General features: G+C 36.2%; 3 protein-coding genes across 3 annotated transcripts; 1 reads left to right on the forward strand and 2 right to left on the reverse strand.

Annotated features, from left to right (window-relative positions):
• Positions 1 to 973: 973 nt before the first annotated feature.
• On the reverse strand, positions 974 to 3,558 carry LOC113283710 (40S ribosomal protein S26-1-like). The gene is made up of 5 exons (XM_026533035.1): positions 3,405 to 3,558; positions 3,195 to 3,287; positions 2,988 to 3,072; positions 2,745 to 2,875; positions 974 to 1,449 (listed from the first exon to the last, which is right to left on the reverse strand). The coding sequence occupies exons 1-5, from the start codon at positions 3,405 to 3,407 to the stop codon at positions 1,351 to 1,353; spliced, it is 411 nt and encodes a 136-aa protein (XP_026388820.1). The 5' UTR covers positions 3,408 to 3,558; the 3' UTR covers positions 974 to 1,350.
• A 16,555-nt stretch (positions 3,559 to 20,113) lies between these two features.
• On the reverse strand, positions 20,114 to 22,010 carry LOC113278178 (superoxide dismutase [Mn], mitochondrial-like). Its single transcript, XM_026527083.1, has 5 exons — positions 21,653 to 22,010; positions 21,427 to 21,552; positions 21,137 to 21,193; positions 20,450 to 20,527; positions 20,114 to 20,328 (listed from the first exon to the last, which is right to left on the reverse strand). Exons 1-5 carry the CDS (start codon positions 21,995 to 21,997, stop codon positions 20,236 to 20,238), a joined length of 699 nt encoding a protein of 232 aa, XP_026382868.1. The 5' UTR covers positions 21,998 to 22,010; the 3' UTR covers positions 20,114 to 20,235.
• Positions 22,011 to 25,808: 3,798 nt separating this feature from the next.
• On the forward strand, positions 25,809 to 27,256 carry LOC113278179 (protein DETOXIFICATION 53-like). The gene has a single exon (XM_026527084.1). It carries the CDS (start codon positions 25,809 to 25,811, stop codon positions 27,204 to 27,206), a length of 1,398 nt encoding a protein of 465 aa, XP_026382869.1. The 3' UTR covers positions 27,207 to 27,256.
• Positions 27,257 to 27,275: the final 19 nt, after the last annotated feature.

A 27,275-nucleotide genomic window follows, 5' to 3' on the forward strand; every position in this document is an offset into this window, starting at 1 on the left:
ACTGTCTGGCAATTCTGTGTCTCTCTTATAGATTTCCAGCAGCCATAAACTATTTTCTGCAGGCTTGTTCTCTTATTCTTCTCTTAGACTAGTGAAACCATTCAAGAAAATGGAGGATGAAGCATTAGTAACAGCAGCAGCGATTCTTTACAGAACTAGCAATTCTAGAACTAGGACCGAGAGAACCCAAACAGAGACTTATATGCGTGAAGAAACTGAAAAAAGAGATAATCATCATCTTGTTCCATTTAGAAACGCAGAAGACGTTCCAATCACCAACCAAAGTTCGAGTTATGAAGATATTAAGGCACACATCAATAATAGAGCGCTGGAGAATTCGGTATTTACAAAACAAATACACCAGACTGACTCTGTTGGGGACTGTTTAGATTTAAACGAGGACTTTTTTTTTCAAGAAATCGTACCATCGCTGCGGATAAAGGATGAAATTCTTCGTCATGGAATTAATGTCGAAGTATATGATAGTAAATTAAGGAAATATGATATGGTGCTTCGAGGTTTTGGTAAGAATCCAACGATAATTAACCTTCATTGTTGGAATGAGTTGCGTCAAGATAATGATTTTGCAGCAGGAATGAAGGTTGAAATATCAGTTTATCCTGATGCCCTGACTAGGAAACTCTGTTTTGCTATCTACAAGATTTTAGAATAGAAGAGGGGGGTGAAGATTTTTATTCAAGTGATTTTGTTTTTTTTTTTTGTTTTCTATTTTCTATATAGTGGCACATTTGTATGATCAATTTTCTGAATGTATGAGTATGAGATTGAAAAGAGTAAACATTGTCAGTTTGCAACAAGTAATTGGTTTTGGTTCATCTGGCCAGTATAAGAAGTGAGTAGTGTTTGATCTAGTTATCCTGATCCCTAATCATCCTTGATAATCACTTAATGAGAGATTCGGAAATGGTTTATATGCACAGCTCTATCATAATATTTAGATTGGGCAATAAAATCCCAAAACACAAATGCAGAAATCCTTACAAGAATAACTATGAACAGCAGTTGGATAGTATTACAAAGATGGATAATACTACAAAGGCCTTACAGCCGAATCCCTTTGAAACCATTAAAAAAAAAAAAAAAACAAGTTCCAAAATCTGGCATGACTTCTTTCCCATCATTTAAGCTTAAAGGATTCACATATCAAGACAAACGAGTCCCTAAATCATAACAAAACAAAGCAGAGTACTCAATAATATTTCCCTACTAACAAAATGATGTAAAGTTTTCCGCAGAAAAAGAAAACTAGGTAATCTAGTACCACCCTAAATCCCAAACTGGAATACATTGACTGAATCAGAAAAGAGTGCACTTTTATAAAGTCGTTGCTCATGTACGGGCAGGTGGGGCAGCTCCAGGTACTCCTGCAGCTCCAGGTCCAGCACCAGCTGCACGAGGGGCACCTGCACCAGGCTTTTGAGTATCATCCTGCAAAAAAAATAACCCAGCATGAGCATTATTTAACAAGGCATCCCATTTTTGTGAACAAATAGCATCACATACACTATTAGCCGAAAGTTAATAGAAGGAACATGCATTAAAGTTCATTTCAAATTACTCCCGATGTTCATTTCACAGTCAGTCATCTACCCCGCACAATTCCGTGATGATTAGTAATTGTTTTAGTTGCAAGTCATTCGAACGAACAGGGTTAAGGGAAAGTAAACACTAGCATGGATACACTCAACTACAGAGTACTATGAAGGAACAGAAATTACACCTTGAAACAAGAGTAATTTCTTACTAGTGATCAATGTTACTTCTTTTGATACCTTGCTATCTATTTCAAACACTGATGTATGATAAACCGATGCAGTGTAAGTTGCACGTCATTAAAAGCACCAAAGAGGAATAGTTACAAGGATGCTTCAAATGTAACTCTTTGGCAGTTTATACTAAACCAGCAACAAAAGTTGGAATTACATTTCCATCACAACAAACTCATTGTCACATTGCATGATGCTAAAAACCAAAATGGACATTTCACGTAAACAATTCACCATGGACCTCTAACTTCAAACTACAACCACATACAATTTCATGATAATTAACAGTTGTTTAAGTTGCAAGTCATTGAAAAGAACAGGGTGAAGGGAAGGTACACACTACCATAAATGAACCTAACTATAGAGCACTATGATGTGTATGATAAACAGAAGCAGCGTAAAAGAACAAAACAGAGGAATGGTTACAAGAATGCCTGTAATATACCTCTTCGGCAGTTAATACTTACACTAAACCAATTATAAAAGTTGGAATTACATTTCCATCACAACAAATCCATTGTCACATTGCATAATGCTAAAAACCAAATTGGACACTTCACATAAAAAAAATTCACAATAGTCCACAACTGTGGCTACTAACTGGTTAAACCACTAATACACAAAGCATAGAAATCCTAATAGTATGCATGATCAATGGATGCAGTTTAAGTTTAATGTACATCATGAACGAATAGCTACAAGGATTCTCAGATGCACCTCTTTGGCATTTACCAATTACTTCAGAACAAACCCAATGCCGCATTCCAAAAACCAAAATCGGCATTACACATTAAAAAAATTCACCAGAGTCCACAACATTGGTTACTAACTAGTTAACTCACAAAATCACGCAAAACTGAGACAAACTCTTAGAAAGTACAGCTACACAGGTAAAAAATAAAGTAAACAAAACCATCCAATCATTCATAATGAGAAACAAAAGTGCAGGGCACATACCCGACGCTTGAAACGTTGAGGTGGGTCACGGTTCCTCCTCTTCTCTCTAGAACGAACTCTCACCACATGAGAATGAATAGCACAGGACACACAGTAAAGCATCTTGGCGTACAATTTAGGCAAAGTGTATCCTACACATAAAGAATCAATCACCCACCCAAAATCAAAATCAATCTATAAATCACGGTAAACACCCAAAATCAATCCAAAAAACAACAAAAATCATTTCCAAAAAACACATACCATCATAGACACAAGCTTCCTGAACATCTCTAACAGCAGCTTGTTCAACGATGTTCCTCACCAAAAATCTCTTGATTGCCTTATCCTATTCCAAATCACCACCACCACCACAAAAAACAACTACTGAATCAGAAAATCTACATCCATTCATATCAGATCCCAAGAAAAAATCAAATCAAATCTGTGAAAATGAAATCAATTAGCTACCTTAGGGCAACACTTTCCACAGTTTGAACAACGTATGAAGTTAACATGACCACGGCCATGTTTGTTACGACCACCATTCCTTCGCTTAAACGTCTACAGAAATCAAAACAAAATCACCAGAAATTCAAAATCATAAACTTGTATAAATCAACATCTATCATGAAGATTGAAACATGATTTAGGGTTCATTTGATTGAAAGAGGGACTTACCATGTTGCGATTTGCAGCCGCTTCTTCTTCTTCGTCTTCTTCCTCTGAAGCTCAACTTGAGACTCTCCGCAGCGGCTGTGTGTTCTAGGGTGTGTTTAGAGGAGGTGGTGAGACTTTATATATTAGGGTTTTTGTTTCGTGGGTGGGGAAATGGGCTCACCCTAATGGCGGCCCAAAACGAATGTATAGAGGAAAGAATTTCGTAGGCCTGTTTGTTTAATGTTGGGTACGAGTCATAGGCCTCCATTTGGATTTGGCTCAGGGGCGATGGTAGATGTCAGATCGTTTGTTGTTTTTTTTGTTTATTTGATCTGAAGGAAGATGCCAAATTTTTGTTTTGTTATTTTGATGTCTGAATCGAGATATGGAAGCACTTTGACACAGATATATTTGAGTCATTTTATACTTGACTCGTTGAGCACTTATTTGACTAAATTAAAATAAAATTAGTCCAAAACCCAGAATCTGATTCAGTCATTCAGATGAGTTAGTTGAGTTAGTAGATTAAAAAAGAAAAAAAGAAAAAAAAATTGAAAGACTGTATTTAGTATTCCAATTTTTTTTGTACTATAACTTTTGTGAGATTTTAGGTGTTGTCATGTTTAAGACCGTTGTTTCTTTTTTGTTTTTGTTTTTTAAGGAGCGATTTTAATCAAGAATTAAACGGTTACATCTAACTACTATCTAATAAGAGTCTTTAACCAACTAGGGAATTCGGTAAACCAAGATTTTGGCATTCTTCTTGTTTTAGCATTCTTTGCAAGATAATTTGGAACTTTATTACACTCCCTACACACATACATTCACTTCCAACTCTGGAAATAACTCAAAAATTCTTTAAAATTAGAAATAATATTGTTGTTTGTCCATCTAACAGAACCAAATCTATCATTTATTTCCCTGACCAGATTTTAACAATCTCCTTCTAAGTGCATCCAATCCATAGCACCCTCCTTAGCCTTCTTAGTTGCTTCTAATGATGCTAAAGCCTCGGCTTGCTCCTCATCTTGAGATACGCCTGAAATTGATATTGTCTCTCTACATTCTCCTGCATCAGAAAACGTAGTCAATCCTATACACATGCTTTTATCTGTCTTAAGAAAAGATGCATCAAAATTTACTTTTATGAAATTTCTTTTAGGAGTAACCACAAAGAGATAATCGTGCCATGTCCATTAGAGATATTCCTAGACATAAATACTATGTTAACTTGCCTAAAAAAATATTCAACCCGCACCACAACCTATTCAAAAACCACAATATACCTAAATTCCCAACATGCCACAAACAAAGCTCACAAAAGTCATGAACTTATCTTAGCTGACTGTGCTAGTATTGAACCAACTAGAAATTTATTACTTCATCTGCATATTTCGTATAATAAGTGCAATATTATAATCAATAGCAAATAAAAGCCTTCTTCAACCTTGAAAATCTACTAACAAATGATAAGTTGTTTCAGTTTCATCTCCACAGCAAGGACATTTATCATTTATGTCTGCTATATACCTAGAAAAATTTTATCTAAAAGGAAAACAATCATTGACACATTTCAATAAAAAAATGCTTAATTTTTTGCGGCAGATCGAAATTCCACAAAGTTTTCCATGAAAAGTTTGTTGTTTCATTGTCATATACTTATCTATTATAACTCTATAGGTTGATTGAACAGTAAAGATCCCATTTTGAGTTGGTTTCCATTTGGAAAATCAGAACCTATGAAGGATTTTGATCTCACAAATATCTCGAACTGTATCCCTGATAAACATAACATGCAACAAATCTACGTTCCATTTATATTTATCCAGCAAAAATAATTGACTAACATATTTCATATTCGATGAAACATTCATCCTGCAAACCATGTCTATTTGGAACCCCACCCATTTTTCCAAATCTCAATAGATCTACCATCACCCATTTCCCAATAATAATTCCTTATAATGATTTCTATACCCCAACATACCCATCTCCAAAACCGCGAAATGGAAATCTCATTTACAGCGTGAACATGATTATTTTTTGGGAAGTATTTTTCCTTATAAATGTTAACCCACAAAGCATATGGTTCGTTAACTAACCTTCATACTAACTTAGCCTACAATGAAGACTTTAGATGTTTAGTTTTCTTGATATTAGGACCTTCAAAGGCTTCGGTAACATAGTCCTATGTTTTAAGATTAACTCGCTTAATTATACCTCTTTTATTCCACCAAAACCTCCATTGTATTGCACCCTATTAGTCAGTTTTTGGGCATTCGTAATAGCAAGGTTGATGTGACGCCAAAATCCCAAGAACTCACTGAGTCATAACCACAGTAAGGTCTCCAAGCATTTCCAAGCGATTAATCGCTACTCGTTAAATAATCTTGGTGATTTTCGATTCCAAGCTGAATCCGAGTTTGGGCGACTAATAGGTCTTCAAGGACGATTATATGTTATTTTTTAGTCAATTCTAAGATGATTTTTTTTTATTCACCTTAATGTTGATTGTATATTATGTTAAGCATATATATAGTTTTAATTGTTGATAGACACATTTTTGTGTCTAATTTGTCCTCAATGTTTTGTATTGTTAATACTCAATTTCGTACTTATTATGGTGTTTTATGTTTTTGTAGATGTTTTTGGAAAAATAAGCTCTTGCGGCGAAATTGGCTCGAAAAGTGGTGTTTTACACCCCTGAAATGTGTTAAAGGCACCCCAGAAATGCGCTGAAGGAATCCCATAAAAATTACTATTTACGCCCCAAAATACTATTTGCACCCCAGGGCAAGTGATAAAGGGACACCCGTACAGGATTAAGGGGAGTACATCTTCTTCCCAAAATTCAAAAATGAAAAAAGGCGGGAAAAATGGCAGCAACAATGGCAGAGTTTTCGATCGGATTTTGGAGGAGTTTTTGTGTGATTCAATCGCTGAAACTTCATGGGTAGTAGTGATATGTCCTAACAAATCTAGTATGGGTGTTTGTTTCGATCCAATTTGTCTGGATAACTTGGTTTAATCCAAACAGGGAGTTGGAGGAAAAACATGAGCTTATTCACCTATTCAAAAGGATGAGGATTTGATTAGGGATACCACCGTTCTAGACGATGTAGTTTTTCCTTTTGATTACGAAGCTGATAGTGATCAAAAGGTGAATAATCATAAAAATTATATCACCTAATCAAATCCTCATCCTTTTGAATAGGTGAATAATCATAAAAATTATTTGGATTTGAGATAGAAATAATATAATCATTATAAATCTCAATTGGATTAATAGATTCTTGATCACTATGCCTACAAATTTCATATTCTTCATTACTACTATCCTCATCATCATAGTAGTACGAAGATGATTGAACCTTATCTAAAAAATTAGTTTCTTTTATTCTAACCTCTTCATCTTGATAAAAATTATCCTTATTTTCACGGGTGATATAGGAAAGAATGTATTGGTAATCAAGAGTAATTCGAGCAGTTCTTTCTTCCGTCTCTAATTTAAGCCTACGTGTTGACTCAGCAAACTCACTCACGTGTTGACTCAGTTAAGTTACGCGTTGACTCAAGTATCTTACGTGCTTCATCGAGAGGAGAGGAATTATAAGAATCTTGCTCGTATGACCGGTGGGCATGTGGATAGTAATTGGGCTCACCATGGTATGACCCATATCCTTCAAAAGGATGGCGTTCCCAACCACTATTCCCAACATGGTCATAAAAAGGATGATGTCCATATTCAAATTCAGGTCGATAATCATTGTATTGGCTTCTATCATACCAGTTCGACATTCTTAATTGCAAGGGAATTCTACACAATCACAAACAAGGCTGACTCGACCAAATCAAACCTATAAAATCTAGCAAACAACAAGCATGATGGCTCCACTTAGATTGTTTCTAGACCAGCTTATAATCTTTCGAAAAGGAATTCGTTACAATCTGAGCAAACCTCTCTGGAATCTTCTTCTAAGTTATTATCAGGTAGTGCATCTTTACTCATCTTTATGGGTCTATCTTTTTCGTCTACGACTATTATTTCTAAGTCACTAGACTGTAAAACAGCATTTTCGGAATAAACCCGTTCCTCAAAACCACTATCGGCTTCGTAATCAAAAGGAAAAACTACATCGTCTAAAACGATGGTATCCCTAATCAAATCCTCATCCTTTTGAATAGGTGAATAATCATAAAAACTATTTGATTAGGGATACCACCGTTTTAGACGATGTAGTTTTTCCTTTTGATTACGAAGCCGATAGTGGTTTTGAGGAACGGGTTTATTCCAAAAATGTTGTTTTAGAGTCTAGTGACTTAGAAACAATAATCGTAGACGAAAAAGATAGACCCATAAAGATGAGTAAAGATGCACTACCTGATAATAACTTAGAAGAATCAATTTACCATTTCCAAGAATATGATGATCTAGAAATTAGGGAGATTGTGACTAGTCTAGCTAGAGACACTGAAAACTCTAAGTTTGGGGGTGATTATCACTTTCCTAGTGCCTTACCTTTAACTCTCGGAAAGTCCCTTCACTTAGGACTTGATATTTGTTCCTCGACCATTTTACAAGATTACATTCATACTCGTTTTCCCGAAACTAATAATGTCCAGGAAGAAGTTCAGTCATTAGAAACCCATCCTCTGGTTGATGTGGTTTGCCCAGACTATGATACCCTTATTGACTTTGTTTTCCCACCAAATAGTTTTCTTCCAAATGTGGGAACGTTTATATTTCAAATGTGTCGAATATTTAGTTGTGAGACTAAACCTAAATGCTTTAGGAAATTAGAATCAACACATTTTCTTAAGAATGACTACTACCCTCACTGTGGTCAATTTTGTAAGTCAAACCTGATTGACTTAGAGGATCCTCAATTATTTAGATTATTATTATGTGCTTCTAAATTTTTATTTGAGTTTTTACAGACTCAAGGACCTAATAATTCGGATCTCACTTTTGAGGAGTTGCATCCTAAAGAAATATATTAGACCCTTTTACAAAACCGAACCTGAACCACAATTAAATGTAGTTGTCTTAATCAGGAAACTAGGTAAGGGCATGCTAGTCTTGTTCATTTTCTTGGTTTACTGCAGTTTCCTTTGGTCAGCTCTATTTGGTTTTGAAGACCCACAGTTATTCCGGTTACTGTTATACGGTTCGAGTTGGCTAATCCTTTCCTAAGTCTGGTTGAAGACTTTAAACTTAGAACTTCTTGGGAGGTAACCCATGTTCATGCAACATGGTAATATATTTCCTTAACTCTTTTTCTTCAAGTGGTAACAGTTTCTCCTTGTTCATGCTTTTAATTTTATCTTTAGAACATCGAGGACAATGTTATATTTAAGTTTGGGGGTGGGGAAGAACTTTTTAGTTGCACTTTTGAAACTTCTAGTGTCACATGGTATCCGGTTAGCTAATTTTGCATACTGTTTCTCACCGAAAAGATAATAATTGGAATGCTAGGGATAACAACCTTTTGAGACATTAGAGAAAAAGACATTGAGATCCTTGAAATTCAGGAGAGAACTTGTTCCTTTTAGAGGGTAACCGTGATGGACCTAACCATACATGATGGAAAGGCAAGTAGGTCAGGAAATGCCAGAAAGACAAAGCAACCTCACAATGTAGTCTTAGTTACTGGATTGCGACTCTCTCTCAGTAGAAACTTATCATCATCAACAAGCGGAGCGACATCAAAATCTATGAAGAAAGTTGAAGACGTCTTAGGTTTAGAAGCAACAATAAAAAAGAATAGTTCAAAAATCAAAGTTGAAGTTATAAGAGCAAATGATATAAGTTGTTAGAATCCATGATACCAAGACATCACAAGTTGCGAAGATCCAAGTTTTGAAAGTCCTTCTCTCATGGCCATGTAAATTGTTGTCTTGTAATTATTGTTTCCAAAGAAAAAAAAATAAAAATAAAATAAAAATAAAAAAAATCAAATGAAAAAAAAATGAAAAATGAAAAAAAATCATCGTTACGTTTTGTTCAATAAGGCCAAAGGGAAGTAGAAATTTATAAGTCAAGGAAGAAATCGAAGAGAAGAGTTAATTGTCAAAGTTCTATGAGGTTCGATGGTTTATCATCAACAGTTGAAGACCGAAGAAGACGTTGTTTCTACTGAGCACTATGAGAGAGTCGAAGAAAGATACATTTGGTTGCTTTGTTAGTCCGCTTTCAATCTGGCACAAGATATTTCTACCACTGGTTTAACTCATCACACGTAATTAGTCTAGATGTGTAGAAGATGTCCCTCTCATCTTTATCTCTCTCCTAATCATATCCAGCTGTAAAGCAGCGGACGCATCTTACAATGTTTATCTAGCTGTGTAGTGGATATCTCTTTATCTAGCAGTGTTGCGGATGTGTCTCCCCTTTTCTTCAGTCAGCTTTAGAGCTGACACCTTTAATTTCTCTGGCATTCTAGTTACTTGGAGATAGGTTGAGAATATGTATGTCCTCATAGCTCTTTGGATACTTGTGACCAATTAGAAGTAATGGTTTTGTGGGTACACCTCTAGTAAACCCTCCCGAGATTAACTCAGTTTTATTTTTTATTAGTTTTGCTCGAGGACTAGCAAATAATAAGTTTGGGGGTATTTTATAGACACATTTTTGTGTCTAATTTGTCCTCAATGTTCTGTATTGTTAGTACTCGATTTCGTACTTATTATGGTGTTTTATGTTTTTGTAGATGTTTTTGGAAAAACAAGCTCTTGCGGCGAAATTGGCTCGAAAAGTGGTGTTTTACACCCCCGAAATGTGTTCAAGGCACCCAGAAATGCGCTGAAGGAGTCCCAAAAAAATTACTATTTACGCCCAAAAATACTATTTACACCCCAGGGCAAATGCTAAGAGACACCTGTACATGATTAAGGGGAGGACATCTTCTTCCCAAAATTCAAAAATGAAAAAAGGCGGGAAAAATGGCAGCAACAATGGCAGAGTTTTCGATTGGATTTTGGAGGAGTTTTTGTGTGATTCAATCGCTTAAACTTCATGGGTAGTTGTGATATGTCCTAACAAAGATAGTATGGGTGTTTGTTTCGATCAAATTTGTCTGGATAACTTGGTTTAATCCAAACAGGGAGTTGGAGGAAACACATGAGCTTACACGAGTTTAAACGTGTACTGCTCGTGATTGGAAGACTTAATCAATATTGTAGAGCGTGAAGAAGGTATAAAAGGAAAGAAACACAGCTGAGAACGCGTGAAAATCATAAAACAGGTAAGAAAATCTTCCCGAAAATATTTTTTATCACCCGAGTAAAGAGAGGATTATCTCGAGTTATGGAGGAGTTTTCTTGTGCTGTAGGTGTATAAAAAGGGTCTTGAGGTATCATAGAAGGGGTGTGGAGAGTTTGGGGAAGTTTTGGAGGCTACAGAATGAAGAAATCACGAGTTGCAGAGATGTCATTTTTCTGCTGCTGCTGATGATGAAGAACACCAAGAACACGAAGAACAAACTCGCCAGGACAGTCGTTTTCCAACAGTGAGAACGACACACAGGCGTGGGTCGTAGACATACTGCGTCTCTGACCATTACTATTTATCGTTCTTTTTGGACGCTTTTTGTGGGTCGTCCTTTCGCTGTTTTACACCTTTTCATCATTTTAATCAACTTTTGAGCAACAAACATGTATTCTGATCAAGTGATTAATATGAGAAGTTAAACCCCACGCTGGGACGACGGAGGAAACCAAAATTCATCATGCGGTAAATTCATTTAATTTTTTACTTGACTATTTGAATTAAATTAAAATTAAAAAAAAAAAGATTTTTCTTAATTAATTGTCATTTCGGTTGATGGTTTATGCTTAGGATTAATTCTTTTGATATGCCATGCTTAAGATTTACAATTAATATTTTAAGAATCTATCTTAGGCAAAGAAATAGAGTCAAAATACTTGTTGAATGAGCTATAATGGTTTAGAATAAATAGGTGAATCACATGAATTTGAATATTTGGTGGAATCCTAGTCTCAGTACCTCTCACCATTGTTAACATTATTTGTATATTTATTTTTATTAAATTTAAAAATCGAACCTTCACAAGTCTTAGACGAACTCTACTACTACAATAACTTTTGAAACACATCATTTGTGTTGGTGTTGGTGTTGCTAAATTAATACATGATAATATTAAAATTTTAATTTTAATTTTAATTAAGTATAAGTCATGTTAGTAGCAATATATATAATCAGTGAGACTCTAAGCCTCCAGAAAGTTCATCCGAATATTAGGCCGAGTTTAGGCAAGTTTTAAGACCGAACTCATTGCTCCAAGCTCCCCAACCAAGTAGAACCTTAGAACGAGTTAAACTACATTGGTCATAACCGTTGTTCCAGACTAATTAAGGTGTTTACCATTCCAAGATGCTAATTATTGTCAAAAAAATTGAGAATATAACAAAAAGTTTTCATTTTATTTCTATGTATTATAAGGGGTATTTTTATCTTCTTTTTTCCACCTGCTAACCCATCTAGTCCAGCAACTTAACCACTATCACTACCCATTTCGCGATCACTTGAACCTTCGGGTCTATACTTCTTAAGCGTAGATCTAGGAGTGACGTTGGAGTTTTCCTTGACCATGTTCTTCTCATTCTTGACATTCTGTTTCAATAGAGGTACGGGAAACGGTTAGGGGTAATGAAGTAGGTGAAGTCGTTAAATTTTGCGAGCTGTTCTCTTTTATTTTGACCGGAGAATCTAAGAGAGACATGACTGTCGAGATTCAGACCGAAAAATGAGACATTCCTTGCAGGTTCCTATTTCATTTTCCAGGCATATATACATACTGGATTTCGGTATACAAAATATTAAATACAAGATCTAAGACTCAACAATTCAAATCCTTCTGTTGTTGGATCCATAACACCTAGGTATTTATCTTAGAGTTTTAGTCTTTTTCTGCATTTTCGTTCTAGCGTCAGTTTTTGGGCTAAAAGTTATACATCATTTGTCGAAAATAATAGTTTGTCCCCAAAAATTACTAAATAGCTGTAGCGCCTAAACTCCTAGCACCTTTCACTGAAGCCTTGGTATACACCTACCAATCGTCAACAAAAAAAACAAATGGCTAACAAAGAGACTAGTCTTACAGGCTTTGATCCCTTGTAACTGTTTAGGGGATTCAACATTAATTAACATTTTTGAAAGAAAATCCGTACATTTTATGAAAAATAGAGGGGGCTAGAGATTTCCCTGTCTGAGAGCCCTTGTAGAATAAAAAAACTTCAATTAGAGGCTCATTTAATAAGACGAATGTTGAAACAGTAGTAATACATAGCTCAATTATCCTACACCAATCAATGTTCATGAAATCCTAGCTGTTGCAATATAGCAATCACAAATTTCCATTTTATCATGTCCAAGGTTTTCGAAATATTTAACTTCAAGGCCTTAAGACCAGATTTATATATGTTATTTCTTATGTAGCACTAATTGATGTAATTGTCTATAATATTTTCTATAATCTACCTAGAAGAAAGAAAGACACCTTGATGCGACCTAATAAATTTGTCCATGACAGACTTAAACCTACTATCAAGGAGCTTAAATATGATCTTATAGCTCACATTGCTCAGACCAGTGGGTCTATGGTCATTAGATGTAATTGTCTTTCGTATTAGTGACACAAAACTTTGGTTCATTTGTTTAAGAAGATAATCATATATAATCAAAGAAAAATGTAACCATTTGAATTGTAGCACTACCTACTATCTCTCATATATATTGGTAAAAGGCCAGTGGGTACCTATCAGGTCTTAGACTCGTACGAGGATGCATTTTCCACACTATACTTTAATTTCATCATCAGTTGCAGGATGAATGAGATAACCATTCTCCTCGGCAGAAATACATGGTTGAATAACATTCGGAAAACTACTATCAGTTGGGGGATTAGTAGTTTTACTTTTAGCAAAGTCGTTTTTAAGTTCAGAAGTTAACATAGCCCTATCACTGATCCAAATACCCATGCTTCAGACAATCTATTTGTGTTCGTTTCTTCCTAAATTTTACTTTTTCATGAAAATACCTAGTATCTTTATTATCAATAGTTAAAATGTTTTCTTTAGCTCTTTGAATGTAATACTCATGTTAAAAAATGTACTAGTATTTAATACCTTCTAATGTATTCATGTCCCTAATACTAACTGAAGAGCCCCTACTCATATTTGCATCAACTAATTGTCTCTACAAGTTAGCTATATGACTGGATATCACCAAAAGATTAAAGCAACCTTAATGTTATAGAGACATTTAGTATGTCTAAAAGCATGAGATCCAGACACATTAGAATTCCAGGTCCTAGCTATTAATTTTTTGTAACTATTATTCAAAAGCAAGAATTAATAAATTTGTGAAGCTTTCTAGTTGGATTCTGGTCTCTAGAACTAACTAGGAGAATAGATAGGTGGTCACTACCTATACTAGAAAAATGGTATACATTAATGGCATTTACATACAGTATTCTGATTCTTCTGGATAACTCGTGCGAGATTTCTGTTGTTCTCATGGTTATTTAATATGTAATTTTGTGCATAAAAAAAGCCTATCGTTTTGGAACGGAGGTATTATCATACTCGCAGTATCATCCAAGTCCAAAACTCTTGTGAGCCTAACTTCGGAGGGTTACACCATTTTTGATATTTAGAAACCCGAACCTATGCCGATGGCCAAAACCCTTGCATGAGTACCGTTTTTGATCTTCTCTGGTTTGCACATGATTTGAAATTTTGAATACATTCATGTCCATGAAAGGAAAAGTCTTAGAGCACCTCCAATGATAATTTAATTAGTGTGCATCCTATGTGTAACCCTTTCTTTTGGGATGTGAGATAAAATTTCCTTAATTTATGATGGTGAAGAAGAATTCATCTCCAACCATTTAAAACATCTTAAACCATTGATTTGAAACTCAGATAATTAATTTCTTAACTAACAACTTTAGATTTTGATGATCAGGATGTTTAAATCCTCTAAGAGAACCTCTAAACTATAGGATTGACTCACACATCATCCTCACATTCATCTTTGAGGTTTCTTTTGGAGAAGATTTTTGTATTAAAACACTAAACTGCTTATCTTGCCTCAAATATAGGAATTTTTCAAAGCATGATAGGGGATGTTCTAACAGCTTCTCCAATAGTATGGTGTGTGTTTCTTAGGTGGCAACACAAACAAAACATCTTCATTCCAATTTATCCTTAAGTTTAGGGAACAAAATATTTCATCTCCAATGGTGTTTAAGATTTTATTAGAGCTACATATGGTTATTTAATATATCAGAATTAATTTTAGTTAAGTAAAAGCTTACTAGCATAGCTTCACATCCTCAAGGTGAATGTCTAAAACTAGACATTCACCTTGACAATGTCTAACATACACCATTGGAGATGAATTTTTTTTCCTCCCTAAACTTAAGGAGAAATGGAATGAGGATGTCTTGTTTGGTAGACAGATCTTCTTCTGGAATGATCATTGGATTGGCGACAATTCATTAGCTGTAGCTTTTCCTAGTCTATTCAAGATTGCTAGAGATAGAAATTCAAAACTTGCAGTTATGTTTAGAATAGATGGTTGCTGGAAATTTGATTTCAAAAGAATCTTATCTAACAGTGAATCCTTGGATGTAGCTTCTTTGTTTTTACAAATTGGTGATAACCCTCCCTCATTAGACACCTTACCTGATACTAGAATATGGTCCTTACATTCTTCAGGAACTTTCAGTGTGAAGTCCTTATATTCAAAAATGGTGTCCGCAGATGGTGTTGTTGACTTTCCAGTGTCATTCATCTGGAAATCTGAGATTGCACCTAAATTTAAATTTCTGGTTTGGTGTTTAATCCATGGGAAGCTTAACACAATAGATGTTTTGCACAACAGAGGTCTGAACTCAGAGCAGTTCCTATGAAATGAACAAACTTCAAGTTTGATCCCACTATGGACTCAACAAATATGAAAAATGGATGTTCAAACCAACAAATTTGTTAGTTTGTTCATTGAGTTGGAGGATGTAGCGACCGTTTGATGATAGGACAGGCGATCTTCACTCCAGCGCTGGCGTTGGAGACAAAATCCCTGGCGTTTTTATTTCCAGCGCGCGCTCTTAAATAAAGCGCCAGCGCTTGTCCTTCCAGCGTCGCGTTTTTCATAAAAGCGCCAACTGTTAAATCTGGAACTCTTGTGATCTAACGGCTATATTTTTTGAGTTCTATAAATACTCCTCATTTCAACTTCAAATTCACACATTCTACACATTCTTCAATCTCAAATCATCTACAAAAATGCCTCCCAGAGTTCGTGGTGTTAGATTCACTCAACAAGAGGATTTAGCTATTTGTAGAGCCTTTGTTTTTCACACAAAAGATGCTGTCATGAATAATGTAGCCGAACCGACGTTGACTTTCTGGGAGAAAGTTTACAGAATGTTCGCCGCTGAAACAGGGAACATCCATGGGAGTGATTCTCACGGATTGTCGCATCGTTTTAGTTTAATTAGTATGAATGTATTGGAGTTCGTCGCTCAACTAATGGAGAATCACAAAAATAAGCTCAACGGTGAAGTCAAACATGAAGTGTTTCCCAGAACTCTAGCGATGTGGCCATCATCTCACCGCGGTCGTCCTTTCGACTTCCATGCTTGTTTCAACATTCTTAGGGTGCTCAACAGATACGATCCCTACATCGCCCTAGGAATTCCACCACCCGTCGAGAATTGACACCTATGTAATAGTTGTTTTAATCTAATGTATTTCTTTTATTCCAATGTATGATGTGGTTGTTCAATGCAGTATTTTTTTATTTATGAGATTGATGGTGCAATGTTTAATCGAGGAAAAATTTAAATTACTTATGATATTGATGGTTTTAGATAATCGTAATAACACAAAATAAACAACAAACTAAATAACATAATACCATAGTGAATCGATTTGTACCTTCATCTTCAATCATCCCACTCCACCAAAAAACATTTAGGACATTCCCATAAATGCCTTTCATATGTGTCTTCTTCATAAGAAGTCCGCAAATACATAAAAGCCTTGCAATCGGGCTTTGAGCATCCATTGATTCTCTGCGGACAATGTTTGTATTCGTGATCTCCATATCCATAATGCTTGGAGTGTAATAAGTCCTTCTTCAATTTGGCTTTAAGTTTGAAGTTTTTGCAGAGTGTTGCAATCTTTTTTAATCTTCATAGCATCATCTAGCATATGTGGTTCCTCTAGACAGTTGGGATCTTGACATTGAAAATACCTGAGCTTTTTTGGTTATGATTCAATCTCCATTCTGATGCGTGAACAACCTTCTCGCGGACACTTTGAACACATCCAAGGGATTTTCATAAGACTGTGGTTATTCAGGAAACATAATGGACAAACCTGTTTGTTTCGACACATAATATTTGCTTCGCTTTTCCTTTAGAAAACATGGTGGATGTTGAGAAATAAATCTGTTGGTTTGGTTGAGAGGCCACCCCTGGTGTTGTATTTATAACAAAAAATAGGCATTGGTAATTCAAACGGGCGGTTTTAAAGTCGCGCGGTTTTACTACAAACGCCAACTCATATGGTAATTCAAACGGGATCTTAAAGGATAGCCGCTCGGTTTTCCTACCAATGCCAACGGCTACATTTCCAACGGCTCTTTGTTCTTTTTCTACCTATAAGTTCCATTCTTCCCATCTCCAAAATCACATCTTCTTCTTCTTCCTTTTTTATAAAACTCTTAGTCTCTCTCACTCTGTAGAAATGTCTGTTAGAAATCGTGGTCCCAATTTTACTGAAGAAGAGGATATAACTATGTGCAAAGCATATTTTGTTCATAGGTTAATCACTGGTATGGGCTTTCAAGACTGTTCTTTTTGGGAGAAAGTTTTTTCAATGTTCGTCTCACTGACAAGAAACCCAGGAAACCGAGATGCTCGTCGATTGCGTGCTCTATTAGGCTTACAGTCCAGCCATTTCTTGCTCTGGTAATGGAAATCGATCGAGAAAAGTTCATTGGTGTAACTGAAGATGAAGTGATCCAAACATCTCTTGATAATTGGGAGGAAGCTCACAACAAACCTTTTCATTACGAAGCGGCCTTTACAATTCTAAAAGATGGTCCATCTCAAGCACATTTGTACTGCACTCGAATGCTGCTCCCGGTCTTTACAATGGATGATGATGTTACTCTTGTTCGATGTTGGTTACATCGTACGGTGAGACCAATGAACAATGACTATTTCTGGGAAAGAGTATTGGGACATTTTGTAGCATTGCGGAACGAAATTATAAGAAACAGTAAGAGCCTAGAACTAAGAATTGCATTCATCACTAAGAAAGTCAGACATTGTAAGAAAATTTTGTGGATGGTTCACCGTAGCTATTCTGGATTATCCAACGAAGAACTGGTGAGTATCTTACCTTTGTCCTCACTGATCAACTGCATCATAAATATCTGAACCTGTTGTTTATTTGTTTTACAGAAAACCATCGCTCAGACCAAGTTTACTGAAGAAAGGGGAAGAAAGTTTAAGCATTTTGAGTGCTATGAACTCTACAGAGAGAATGTCGCTGGATTTGATGTAGTTTGATGTTATTTGCAAGTTTAAATTGTAATAAATTTCGCTTAATCTGAAGTGAAAATCTCTATTTTAAAATCTAAATATTTTCATTCATTGATGCCAATTCTTTTACAAGATATAAACTTAGGAAATAATAAAAGTATTATACAACTTCAATAAAAAATCAAGTACAATTTTTGGCCTCCTGTTTATCTTCATTTGACATATCTTCCATTCAACGCGCTCTTTGACAGTTTCACCTTTGTTTTTGAATTTTTTGTTGTTAACTTTCAAAACTGGAGCTCTTCTTTGTTGTTTAGCAAAACATTTTCTTGGAGCAACTTCAAAAACTTGCACTTCCCTCTTACAATTTTCAATCTTTTTAAAACTCCCACATACCTTAGAAGCAGCAGCTTCAAGTTTTGCATCGCAAAAAAGAGTGATCGCCTTTTCAGCCATTGAAATAGATTTTAGAAGAGAAAATTCAAGAGAAGTGAATTTTGGTGTGATTGAATTGTTTGAAATTGATGGTAATTTATAGAGGTAAAAAGTGAATTTTGAATTTTAAAAAAAACTACCCGTTGGCGTTTTTGCTACAAGCGCCAGCGACCTACGTACAAGCGCCGCTTTGAAGCTTTGAGCGCCGACGCCTGTCCTTCCAATGCTGGAGTTTCAATTATGAACGCTAGCGTCTTTCTTTTGATCGCGCGCTTGGTTATTGAACGGCGAGTGCTTTACCATACTGGAAAAGCCAGTTTGGCCATCCACCTGGCTCAACAAAATATGGGTTTGTTCGTTAGGAATTGCCCTCAATTTATAACTCATGTATGTATCTTATGTGGTGATGCTGAAGAAACACAAGACCACTTGTTTCTGTACTGTAAAATCGCAAAAAAGGTCTGCAACAAGCTTTCACCGGGTGGCAGTTGGGCTTGGGTGTTTCCTAACTCTATGTACTCTTTGGCGCATTGCTGGGATAACAATCACTTTTCTTGTTCACGAAGATTGATTTGGGGTCTTATTCCGTCGGCTATTGTTTGGATATTACAGAGAAAAATGAATTGTAGAACTTTTGAAAAGGACTACTATCTCAAGACTGATGATGATCTAATCACAGAAGCAAAATCCATGGTTTTAAATTGGGCAGCAGCTGCAGAAAAAATCGTTCATCTGAATTTTGCTAGCTCAGTTCATAATACTTAGGAAACAATATTCATGTAAAAAAAAAAAATTTGCTTTTTTTTCTAGTTACCTCTGGTAGCTTCTTTGTAAATCCTTTTCTCTAATAAAATTCCTCTCTTTCGATCAAAAAAAAGGATGTCTTGTTTGTGTTGCCACTTAGAAAACACACACAACAACCATTGGAGAAGCTCTTATTAGGATAGCTTGTTAAGGTAAATGTCTAGTTTTGGACATTCACGTTGAGAATGTCTAACAAAAATTAAGCCATATCATCTTCACATTGATTTAAGAAGTTGCGGTTAGGAAAAATACAAATGTATCTTATCTGGATTTAGATATCTTCACATACATTCTCATTGGAAAAGCTCTGATCCCAATTCATAGGAAATTGAATTGGAAGTTTTGTTTCATGGGATCACCCATTTGGATTGGAAGTTTTGTTTCATGGGTCTTTGGGCTCACCCATTTTCTACGTCCTATGTTCTTCCAGATGCCGGTGCAAACTCCAAACCAACATATAGATGAAAGCTGGCCCAAACCAACATATAGATGAAAGAATTTCAGGCAGCCCCGTCTGTTAAATGTTTGTTTGTTTAATCTTTGTTCCATGTTTGTTTGTTTGTTTAATGTTTGTTCCTCCGATATGACTCAAGATTTGGGTTTATCTCGGCGCCAGAGGCAGATGCCAAATTGAGGTATTTGGATTTAAAGAATTCAGCTGCAGTGAATCAACTCATTTCCAAGGAATAAAAAGTCTAGTCGCAGTCCCCAACTTCCCACAACATCCAACACTCAGATTAAACTGAGGAGCAGTATAGTAGAGTTTTTAAGTGTACTGATGATTGATTAAGTGACAAGGGGAAATAGACATATTGTTATGAGTTCAGACGATGAACTACCTAACAAAAAACTGAAGTGCACAACACATTATTCTTACAAAAACTGAAGTGACACTAGTTATAAGTTGCACTTTTTATTTACTTACAAAAGTAAGTTTGCTCCTAATATATCCCACAACACATTATTCTTCTACTGTTTGTATCCTCGATTTTATCATGGAGACCTCGTCGTAACCATGTAGTTTATTGCCTTGCTTAAGAACATTCTTTCTCATACATTTCACTAGCATATTTCCAGTTCATAACCTTCCATATGTTCTTCAGATAGTCTGGTTTCACATTTTTGTACTGCAACAAAAAGAGAGACACTCATGCATCTCAACAACGGAAAACTGAATAACTAGTTTAAGCTTGCCTATGTTGAACCACTTAAGAATTGGCAGAGAAGGAAAAGGAAACTTGATTTCACCTGTAAATAGTAAGCGTGCTCCCAAACATCGACTCCTAGCAAAGGTACCAATGTTGCACCTTTAGTAACCAGTGGATCCTGTAATAAATATGATTTATATTACTCGCTAAACCTGTATGGAATCAATGAATAGATTCTCGAAAACAACGCTGAACTACATACCAGGACCAATGCTACATAAATTCCTCATTTCCTAGTTTTAAAGGGGAATGAACTTCTTCTTTTTTTGAAAAAAAAAACTTGTGTGTACACAAACTGACTATTGCAAGACCAAGAATCAACCTACTCATGTGCAACCTTAAATGAGCTTTCCACATGCATCATGTGATACTAGTGATTGGAGGACAAGATCATTTTCTTCCATATGCCCCCGCTAAAGAGGAAGTTTTCAGTTACTAGTCATAATTTCATAAGCATGGAGCTCGTGACCTTTTATGAAACTAGGAATGATTCTCGTTATCACCAGACGGACACAGTGGATGCATGAATGACTGCTGGAAAGTTCACACTGAAGACACCCCACCAAGGCTCCAAATTCAAAAACCAGACCATATTCAAAACAACATGTCATGCAAAAATTTGTATCCAATCTAGCAGATGAAGCGCCAAAAGTCTAAAACCAGTGTAGTGTCAAAAATTCAATGCGAAAGAACTACCAAAATGTAACAGAAACTTAGTAAAACTTGCCTGATTTTCTGTGGTCTGAACCACAAGCCTCTTCATCTCTTTATCCAAACCTAGCCACTGCAAAATCAAGTAAAAAGCATAAAAGAAAAGAAAACAAATAGATGATTCAATCAATAATTACAGGTGATTGAAAACTAACAATCAACCGCACATTCACACTTTGCACCGGCACTAGTCAGACGAGGGGACAAAGCAGGCACTGGTTGAAAGCTCAAGCACCACTGCAAATGGTATAAAGAGCACTTTTCTGGGACAAATAAACCAAATTTCTGTAAAGCTAAATTACTCACCACCCAGCCAGACCCTTGTAGTGCAGCACCTTCAGTATTGATTTTCCTCGCTAATCCTTCCAAAGAACCAAAATTAGCGTCTATAGCCTCGCCAAGTGCCCCAATTGGAGGCTCACCACCCCCTTCCTGCCATGCATTTCAAACAAACAAATTCACAGATACTCCAAGCGGACAGTCATAAGAATCCATAATAAAGATAATAAGGAAGGCAATGTTACCGACTTACATTGACAGGAATAAGATTTTTCCAGAAAATAGAATGGTTGATGTGACCACCACCATTGAATTTGATTGAGCTCTGCAGTTTAACAACAGTCTGAGAATCTCCTTTCTCCATGGCTTCATGTAATTGCTCAAGAGCCTTATTGTAATTAGTTATATAAGTTTGATGATGTTTTTGGTGATGAAGTTGCATGATTTCTCCACTGATGACTGGTTCAAGTGCACTATAATCATATGGAAGATCAGGAAGCGAGAATGTTTGAAACTCCCTACAAAACCCAGATCTCAGATTCTGAGATTTCAACCCTGCGAAAGATTTTCTACTGAGTAGGGTTCGAGTAGAAGCCATTGGTGATGAATTCTCGTCCTAAACTCAATCGGAGAAGAGGAAAATGAGATTTTTTTTTTTTTTTTGTCAAGTCGAGAGAGTTGCATGGTTTTATGGAGGTTGAACTGGCGACACGTAATATGAGAAAGGGTGACACTTGTACAAAGTAGGGAAGCTTATATGAAACGGCAAACAGGCATGAGGCGTTCATGGTGGATCAGCCTGACATTCGTGGAGGGGGGCAGTTGCCCCATGATTTGAACTGATTTCTTTCGTGAAGTTTTGCTTCTATTGTGATTTGTGACCGAAAAAATGTACCTCCTCAGTGAGCCCATCTTTAAGTTTTGGTTGGCGAGAAGGGTTGAGTGAATTATGGCTTTGGACCAGAACTTAAGTGGCTCACAATGCAGTAAATCGATCTTTAAATTATTTCCAATGTGGACGGAACTGATTAAACAAGGCACAATGCTAACAAATTTTAGAGCAGATGTTTTAGAAAAGTAAAATACTGAACAACCGGTTTCTCTAAAAACATTGACGATCGATATACTTGCTAAGTGGTACCATGTGTATTGATTTTTTAAATGGAAAAGTGAATTATTAAGAGTTAAGAAAATAGAAACGAATAAGAATACTGTAAATGGGTGTTTTCCACTTCCAAAGTTCCACCATTCTAAAACAGAAACGCATAATTTGAAGTCTAAAACTTAAATCAGAAATGGACACTTAGCCAACAATGCCAGACATCTGTTATTCTGTTACATAAACTTTCAGTTATCTCAGTGCGAAAACACTTTATATTTAAATAACTATTTTTTCTGAAAGCTAAAATCGGAACATTTGTTGAGGCTAGTATAGATAGATACCGCGTGTATTGGTTGGTTAGAAAGTATGAAGCGTACTATCAAGAGTTTAAAATAGGAACGAATACTGTAAAAGAGTATTCCACTTGCACTTGCACTTCCACCATTATATATAAACAGAAAACGAATAACCTTGAAGTCAAAAACATAAAAAATGGACACTTGCACCAACAAAACCAGACATCTGGGAATCATGTATGCACCAAAAGTGTTGCCACTTCTAATTATAATAACAAAAAGTGTCTGCGTCTAATGGATGAGTTAATGAGTCACTGTAACACACCTAGACAACTTGCTGCAAAAACTTGAAGCCATTGTTAGAACTTACTCAAGAGCTACTCCCTCTACTTTATCCTCTCATCTGTTGGTTTTGTCCAAGAGTCATGATGTCCATAGTTAACATGAGTATGTTACGTTATTAATCACTTTATGGATTAGGATTAGCTAATTAGAGTTTAGACATGTTCTATCCTCTAATTTAATCAAGTGATTATCATTTAATAGTACATTTTAAAGCATCCAGCCAAAACTCAGTACTTACTACTAATGGGGGAGGTACTATTAATAGTATAGTTTAGAAGGAAAAAAATCGACTATGATTATGACCACTTGGACCCTAAAGAGTTTCCATCCTCGTAATATTATACAGTGCTAATCCAGTTGATTAGCTTGTAAAGGTACATAGTGTTGGCTGTTTGGATTTGTTTTTGCAATAGAAAGATCGTGTAGTATACACTTTCTTTTCATCGATCATTCGGGTCTTCCACAATCAAGCCCAAATTGTTGAAAATAACTTGATTTTTTGCGAGGATGACAGAAAATCGACTCCAGAGGTGACTCTCAACTTAGGATTCCTTCCTCTCAGTTGGTTTTTCCAAGGGTCATTTCCTCAGTTAAAATGAGTATATATGTTATGTTAATTAGTCACTGTATGGGTTAGGATTAGGATTAGCTAATTAGAGTTTAGACATGTTCTACCCTCTTAACTTAATCATGTATTTGTCATAAAATAGTCATTCTTATACATTTCAAAGCATCCAAACAAAACTGAAAAGTGCACTTCAACTTGCTATAATTGGGGTCTGGAACAAACAGTGTCAGTAAGACCAATGTACTTTATTAATAGTATATCTTAAGAGAAAATCGTTTGGATGATTACCCTGAGTACTCTTAAAAGAGTTCCACCCCCCAAGGCTAATCAAATTTGATCAGAGTGCTAAAGCAACTAAATGGTTGGATGTTTAGATTTCCTTTTGCTAACATGTACAGATATACTTGGTTGTCATCCAGAGTATTAAGAGTAAATAAATACCAGAATAATTTGAATAATTTGATTTTTTATGAGGATGGATGTCTAGGAAAATCCGAATTTAAGGCCACCAACTACTGAATCCGATTAAACCTTTCAAATAGGTGAAGAAGTAAGTTGGATTCATTGGTTGGTATAGTAAGTGTCAATATACCCACTTGCTTAGTACCACAAGTACAAAGTATATATACAAGTAAAATGCTCGAGGATAGGTAGACATTCTTATAGAAGTATATGATATCCCATTTTTACAACCTTCATTTCAAATACATCTTCAAAGAATCTCATAACCGAAATTCCTAGGCATCTCCACAATCTATAAAAAAGCCTCATCTTTCTCTTTGTTTGAAGCATCATCTGCAACATCTCCACTTTCAAGAAATTCATCTGCAACATCATCTCAGCTGATCTCACCATGTGTCCACTTGGGATAGACTTATGCAAGGATGATGATATCTTGGTCATTAGTACTGCAAGAAAGGATGAAGGTGGAGGAGCTGAAGCAATGTATAAACCAGAGCCTGCAATAAAAGCAGGATTGATACCAAAGATTAAACTTGGATTTCATCAGTATCTACCAATAAATGAGGTCAGAATGTATCCAAACCAAATCCAATTCATTAACTTCACTATGTACTTGTATATTTTGTACAACAACTTTTCTTTATTTCTCTATAAACAATATTCATCCCATTTGTTTGTTCGTTCAATATTTCGTTCTTCGTTCCTAATTCATCATGATTTTGTCATTCCTTCTCAAGAACTTTACTGTTTTCATGGTTTTTGATGATTTTTCAGAGAAAATGTTTTTTTTACCATGTAAAGCATTTTTACTGACAAAATATATTTGGCTATGGGGCCTAGCAGTATCCCATCAAACATTAATGGTAGAATGAACAAGTTAATCACCAAATCTTAGAGTAATAACTCTTGGAAAATACTTGATTTTCCATGGATAAGTGTAAAATTGTTGTATATATAATCAAGGAAGACGTATTTATTCATGTTGTAGATAATGGTTTTTATTACGGATCAGAGTATATCTAGGCCTCTTAGAATGAACACCCGACTAATCCCTGAGACTTGGTGTAATAATCTTCGGTTTATATTTTTTTTGCTAGTCAAAGTTGGAGCTCAAAATCTCTCATTTTTTCTTGGGTATTATTATCCACCAATGTCTGCTCCCTCTCTTCTTAGATCTTCAATTGGGATGCACTTTTTGTTTAGAATCCCCCTTGGTTTTATTAATAGTTTGTTCTCTTGGAATCTTTCTTGTATTTTGCCTCTGGGCTTTCTTCTGTAAAGTGTACCACCCTTTTTTTTTTTAATACAACACCCCTTTTCGAACTTTTTTGACATCTGACTTTGTCCTTTTGACTCTTGTAAAGCAACATTCTCCTATGTGAGAGCTCACTGGCCAGTGCTGGAGCTATTTTAGTACAAAGTCAGCTCAATGTGATGATTTGGAGATTCTCGTTCTTCTCTCTCAAACTAAAGCAATGGGCGTTTCCTAGTTATGGATAATAACAAAGCACAACTCATTTTGCACTGTCATGCACGTGTTAAAGATGTCATCTCTTGATTGTTATGCGCTTGTTAAGATCTCATCTCTTGATTTGTTTATAGGTCATACTCTCCGTTGATATGGTTTCATCATTTAATGCAGGTGATAGAGGAGCTCACATCACTGGGGAAGATTGCAGGACCAATACTCATTATAAGTTTACTTTTGCATTCAAAGTCCATCATCTCTATGCTCTTCTTGGGATATCTAGGGGATATTGAGTTAGCTGGAGGATCACTTGCCTTGGGGTTTGCTAACATAACAGGGTACTCTATCTTTAAAGGATTAGCTAAAGGGATGGAACCCATTTGCTCACAAGCTTATGGTGCCAGGAGATGGTCTGTTATTACGCAAACGTATCAAAAAACTGTCGTTCTACTTGTAATCGCAACCATACCCATCTTATTGCTGTGGCTGAACATGGAGAAAATCCTGCTTTGGTTATCTCAAGATGCAAATATCACTTCAGTGGCAAGTGTCTACATCACTTATTCGCTTCCTGACTTGTTTGCGCAAGCCCACCTTCACCCAGTAAGGATCTTCTTGAGGGCACAAAACTTGACCGCACCTCTAACAGTAACCGCCCTGGTTGCACTGGTCCTTCATCTCCCTATTAACTACTTCCTCGTAATATATTTGAAGCTAGGAGTAGCAGGAGTTGCACTTGCCGCTGCTTGGAACACTGTTAACTTAAATATAGGGTTGTTATGTTATTTGGCTCTATCAAAAACAGCACTAAAGCCTTGGAAAACTCCTATGTCGTTCCTGTCTTTCCGAGGCTGGCAACCATTGCTGGCTCTAGCAGTGCCCAGTGCGTTATCAGTTTGTTTGGAGTGGTGGTGGTACGAGGTGATGGTGCTTTTTTGTGGTCTTTTAAGTAATCCAGAGGCAAATTTGGCTGCAATGGGCATTCTTATACAAACAACTGGTTTGATTTATGTGTTCCCTTCATCGCTGAATTTGGGATTGTCAATGCGTGTAGGACATCAACTGGGAGCCGACCAGCCAACTAGAGCCCAATTGACAGCCGTAATTGGGTTAGCCATCGCTGTAATATGTGGTTTTACAGCCTTATTACTCAGTTTCTGTGTTAAAAATTTGTTGGGAACGATATTTACAAGTGATACACAGACACTTGCATTGGTTTCCATTGCCCTACCGATATTAGGCTTTTGTGAGCTTGGTAACTGTCCGCAAACAGCTGCATGTGGAGTACTAACAGGTTCTGCACGACCAAAGGTGGGGGCGAATATAAATTTTATCTCATTTTACCTTATTGGCCTGCCAGTTGCAATCACTTTAGGCTTTGGGTTCAATATTGGTTTCAAGGGACTATGGCTGGGACTTGTTGCAGCACAATTCTCATGCTTGTGCATGATGGTGTTTGCATTGGTTGGCACTGACTGGAAGCATCAAGTGAAAAGAGCCCAGGATTTGACTCAGGAGGCCGACATTGAAACCAAGGTCGATTTGGAAGAGAGCCTTCTTTGCTAACATCGCCACACATCTTGATTGTCCAAGCATTCAATCTACTGAAACTGTAAAACCACACCATGTTTTTTA

Source organism: Papaver somniferum, chromosome 5, assembly GCF_003573695.1.
Source record: "Papaver somniferum cultivar HN1 chromosome 5, ASM357369v1, whole genome shotgun sequence".
In the NCBI taxonomy this organism is placed as follows: domain Eukaryota; kingdom Viridiplantae; phylum Streptophyta; class Magnoliopsida; order Ranunculales; family Papaveraceae; genus Papaver; species Papaver somniferum.

Coding starts and splice junctions, on each gene's coding strand:
- LOC113278179 (XM_026527084.1), top strand. CDS start 25,809: ATGCAGGTGATAGAGGAGCTCACATCACTGGGGAAGATTGCAGGACCA.
- LOC113283710 (XM_026533035.1), bottom strand. Junction 3,073..3,194: donor GTGGAAAGTGTTGCCCTAAG/GTAGCTAATTGA, acceptor GATTTGGAATAG/GATAAGGCAATCAAGAGATT. Junction 2,876..2,987: donor GGAAGCTTGTGTCTATGATG/GTATGTGTTTTT, acceptor CTTTATGTGTAG/GATACACTTTGCCTAAATTG.
- LOC113278178 (XM_026527083.1), bottom strand. CDS start 21,997: ATGGCTTCTACTCGAACCCTACTCAGTAGAAAATCTTTCGCAGGGTTG. Junction 21,553..21,652: donor AAAATCTTATTCCTGTCAAT/GTAAGTCGGTAA, acceptor AATGCATGGCAG/GAAGGGGGTGGTGAGCCTCC. Junction 21,194..21,426: donor TACAAGGGTCTGGCTGGGTG/GTGAGTAATTTA, acceptor TTGATTTTGCAG/TGGCTAGGTTTGGATAAAGA.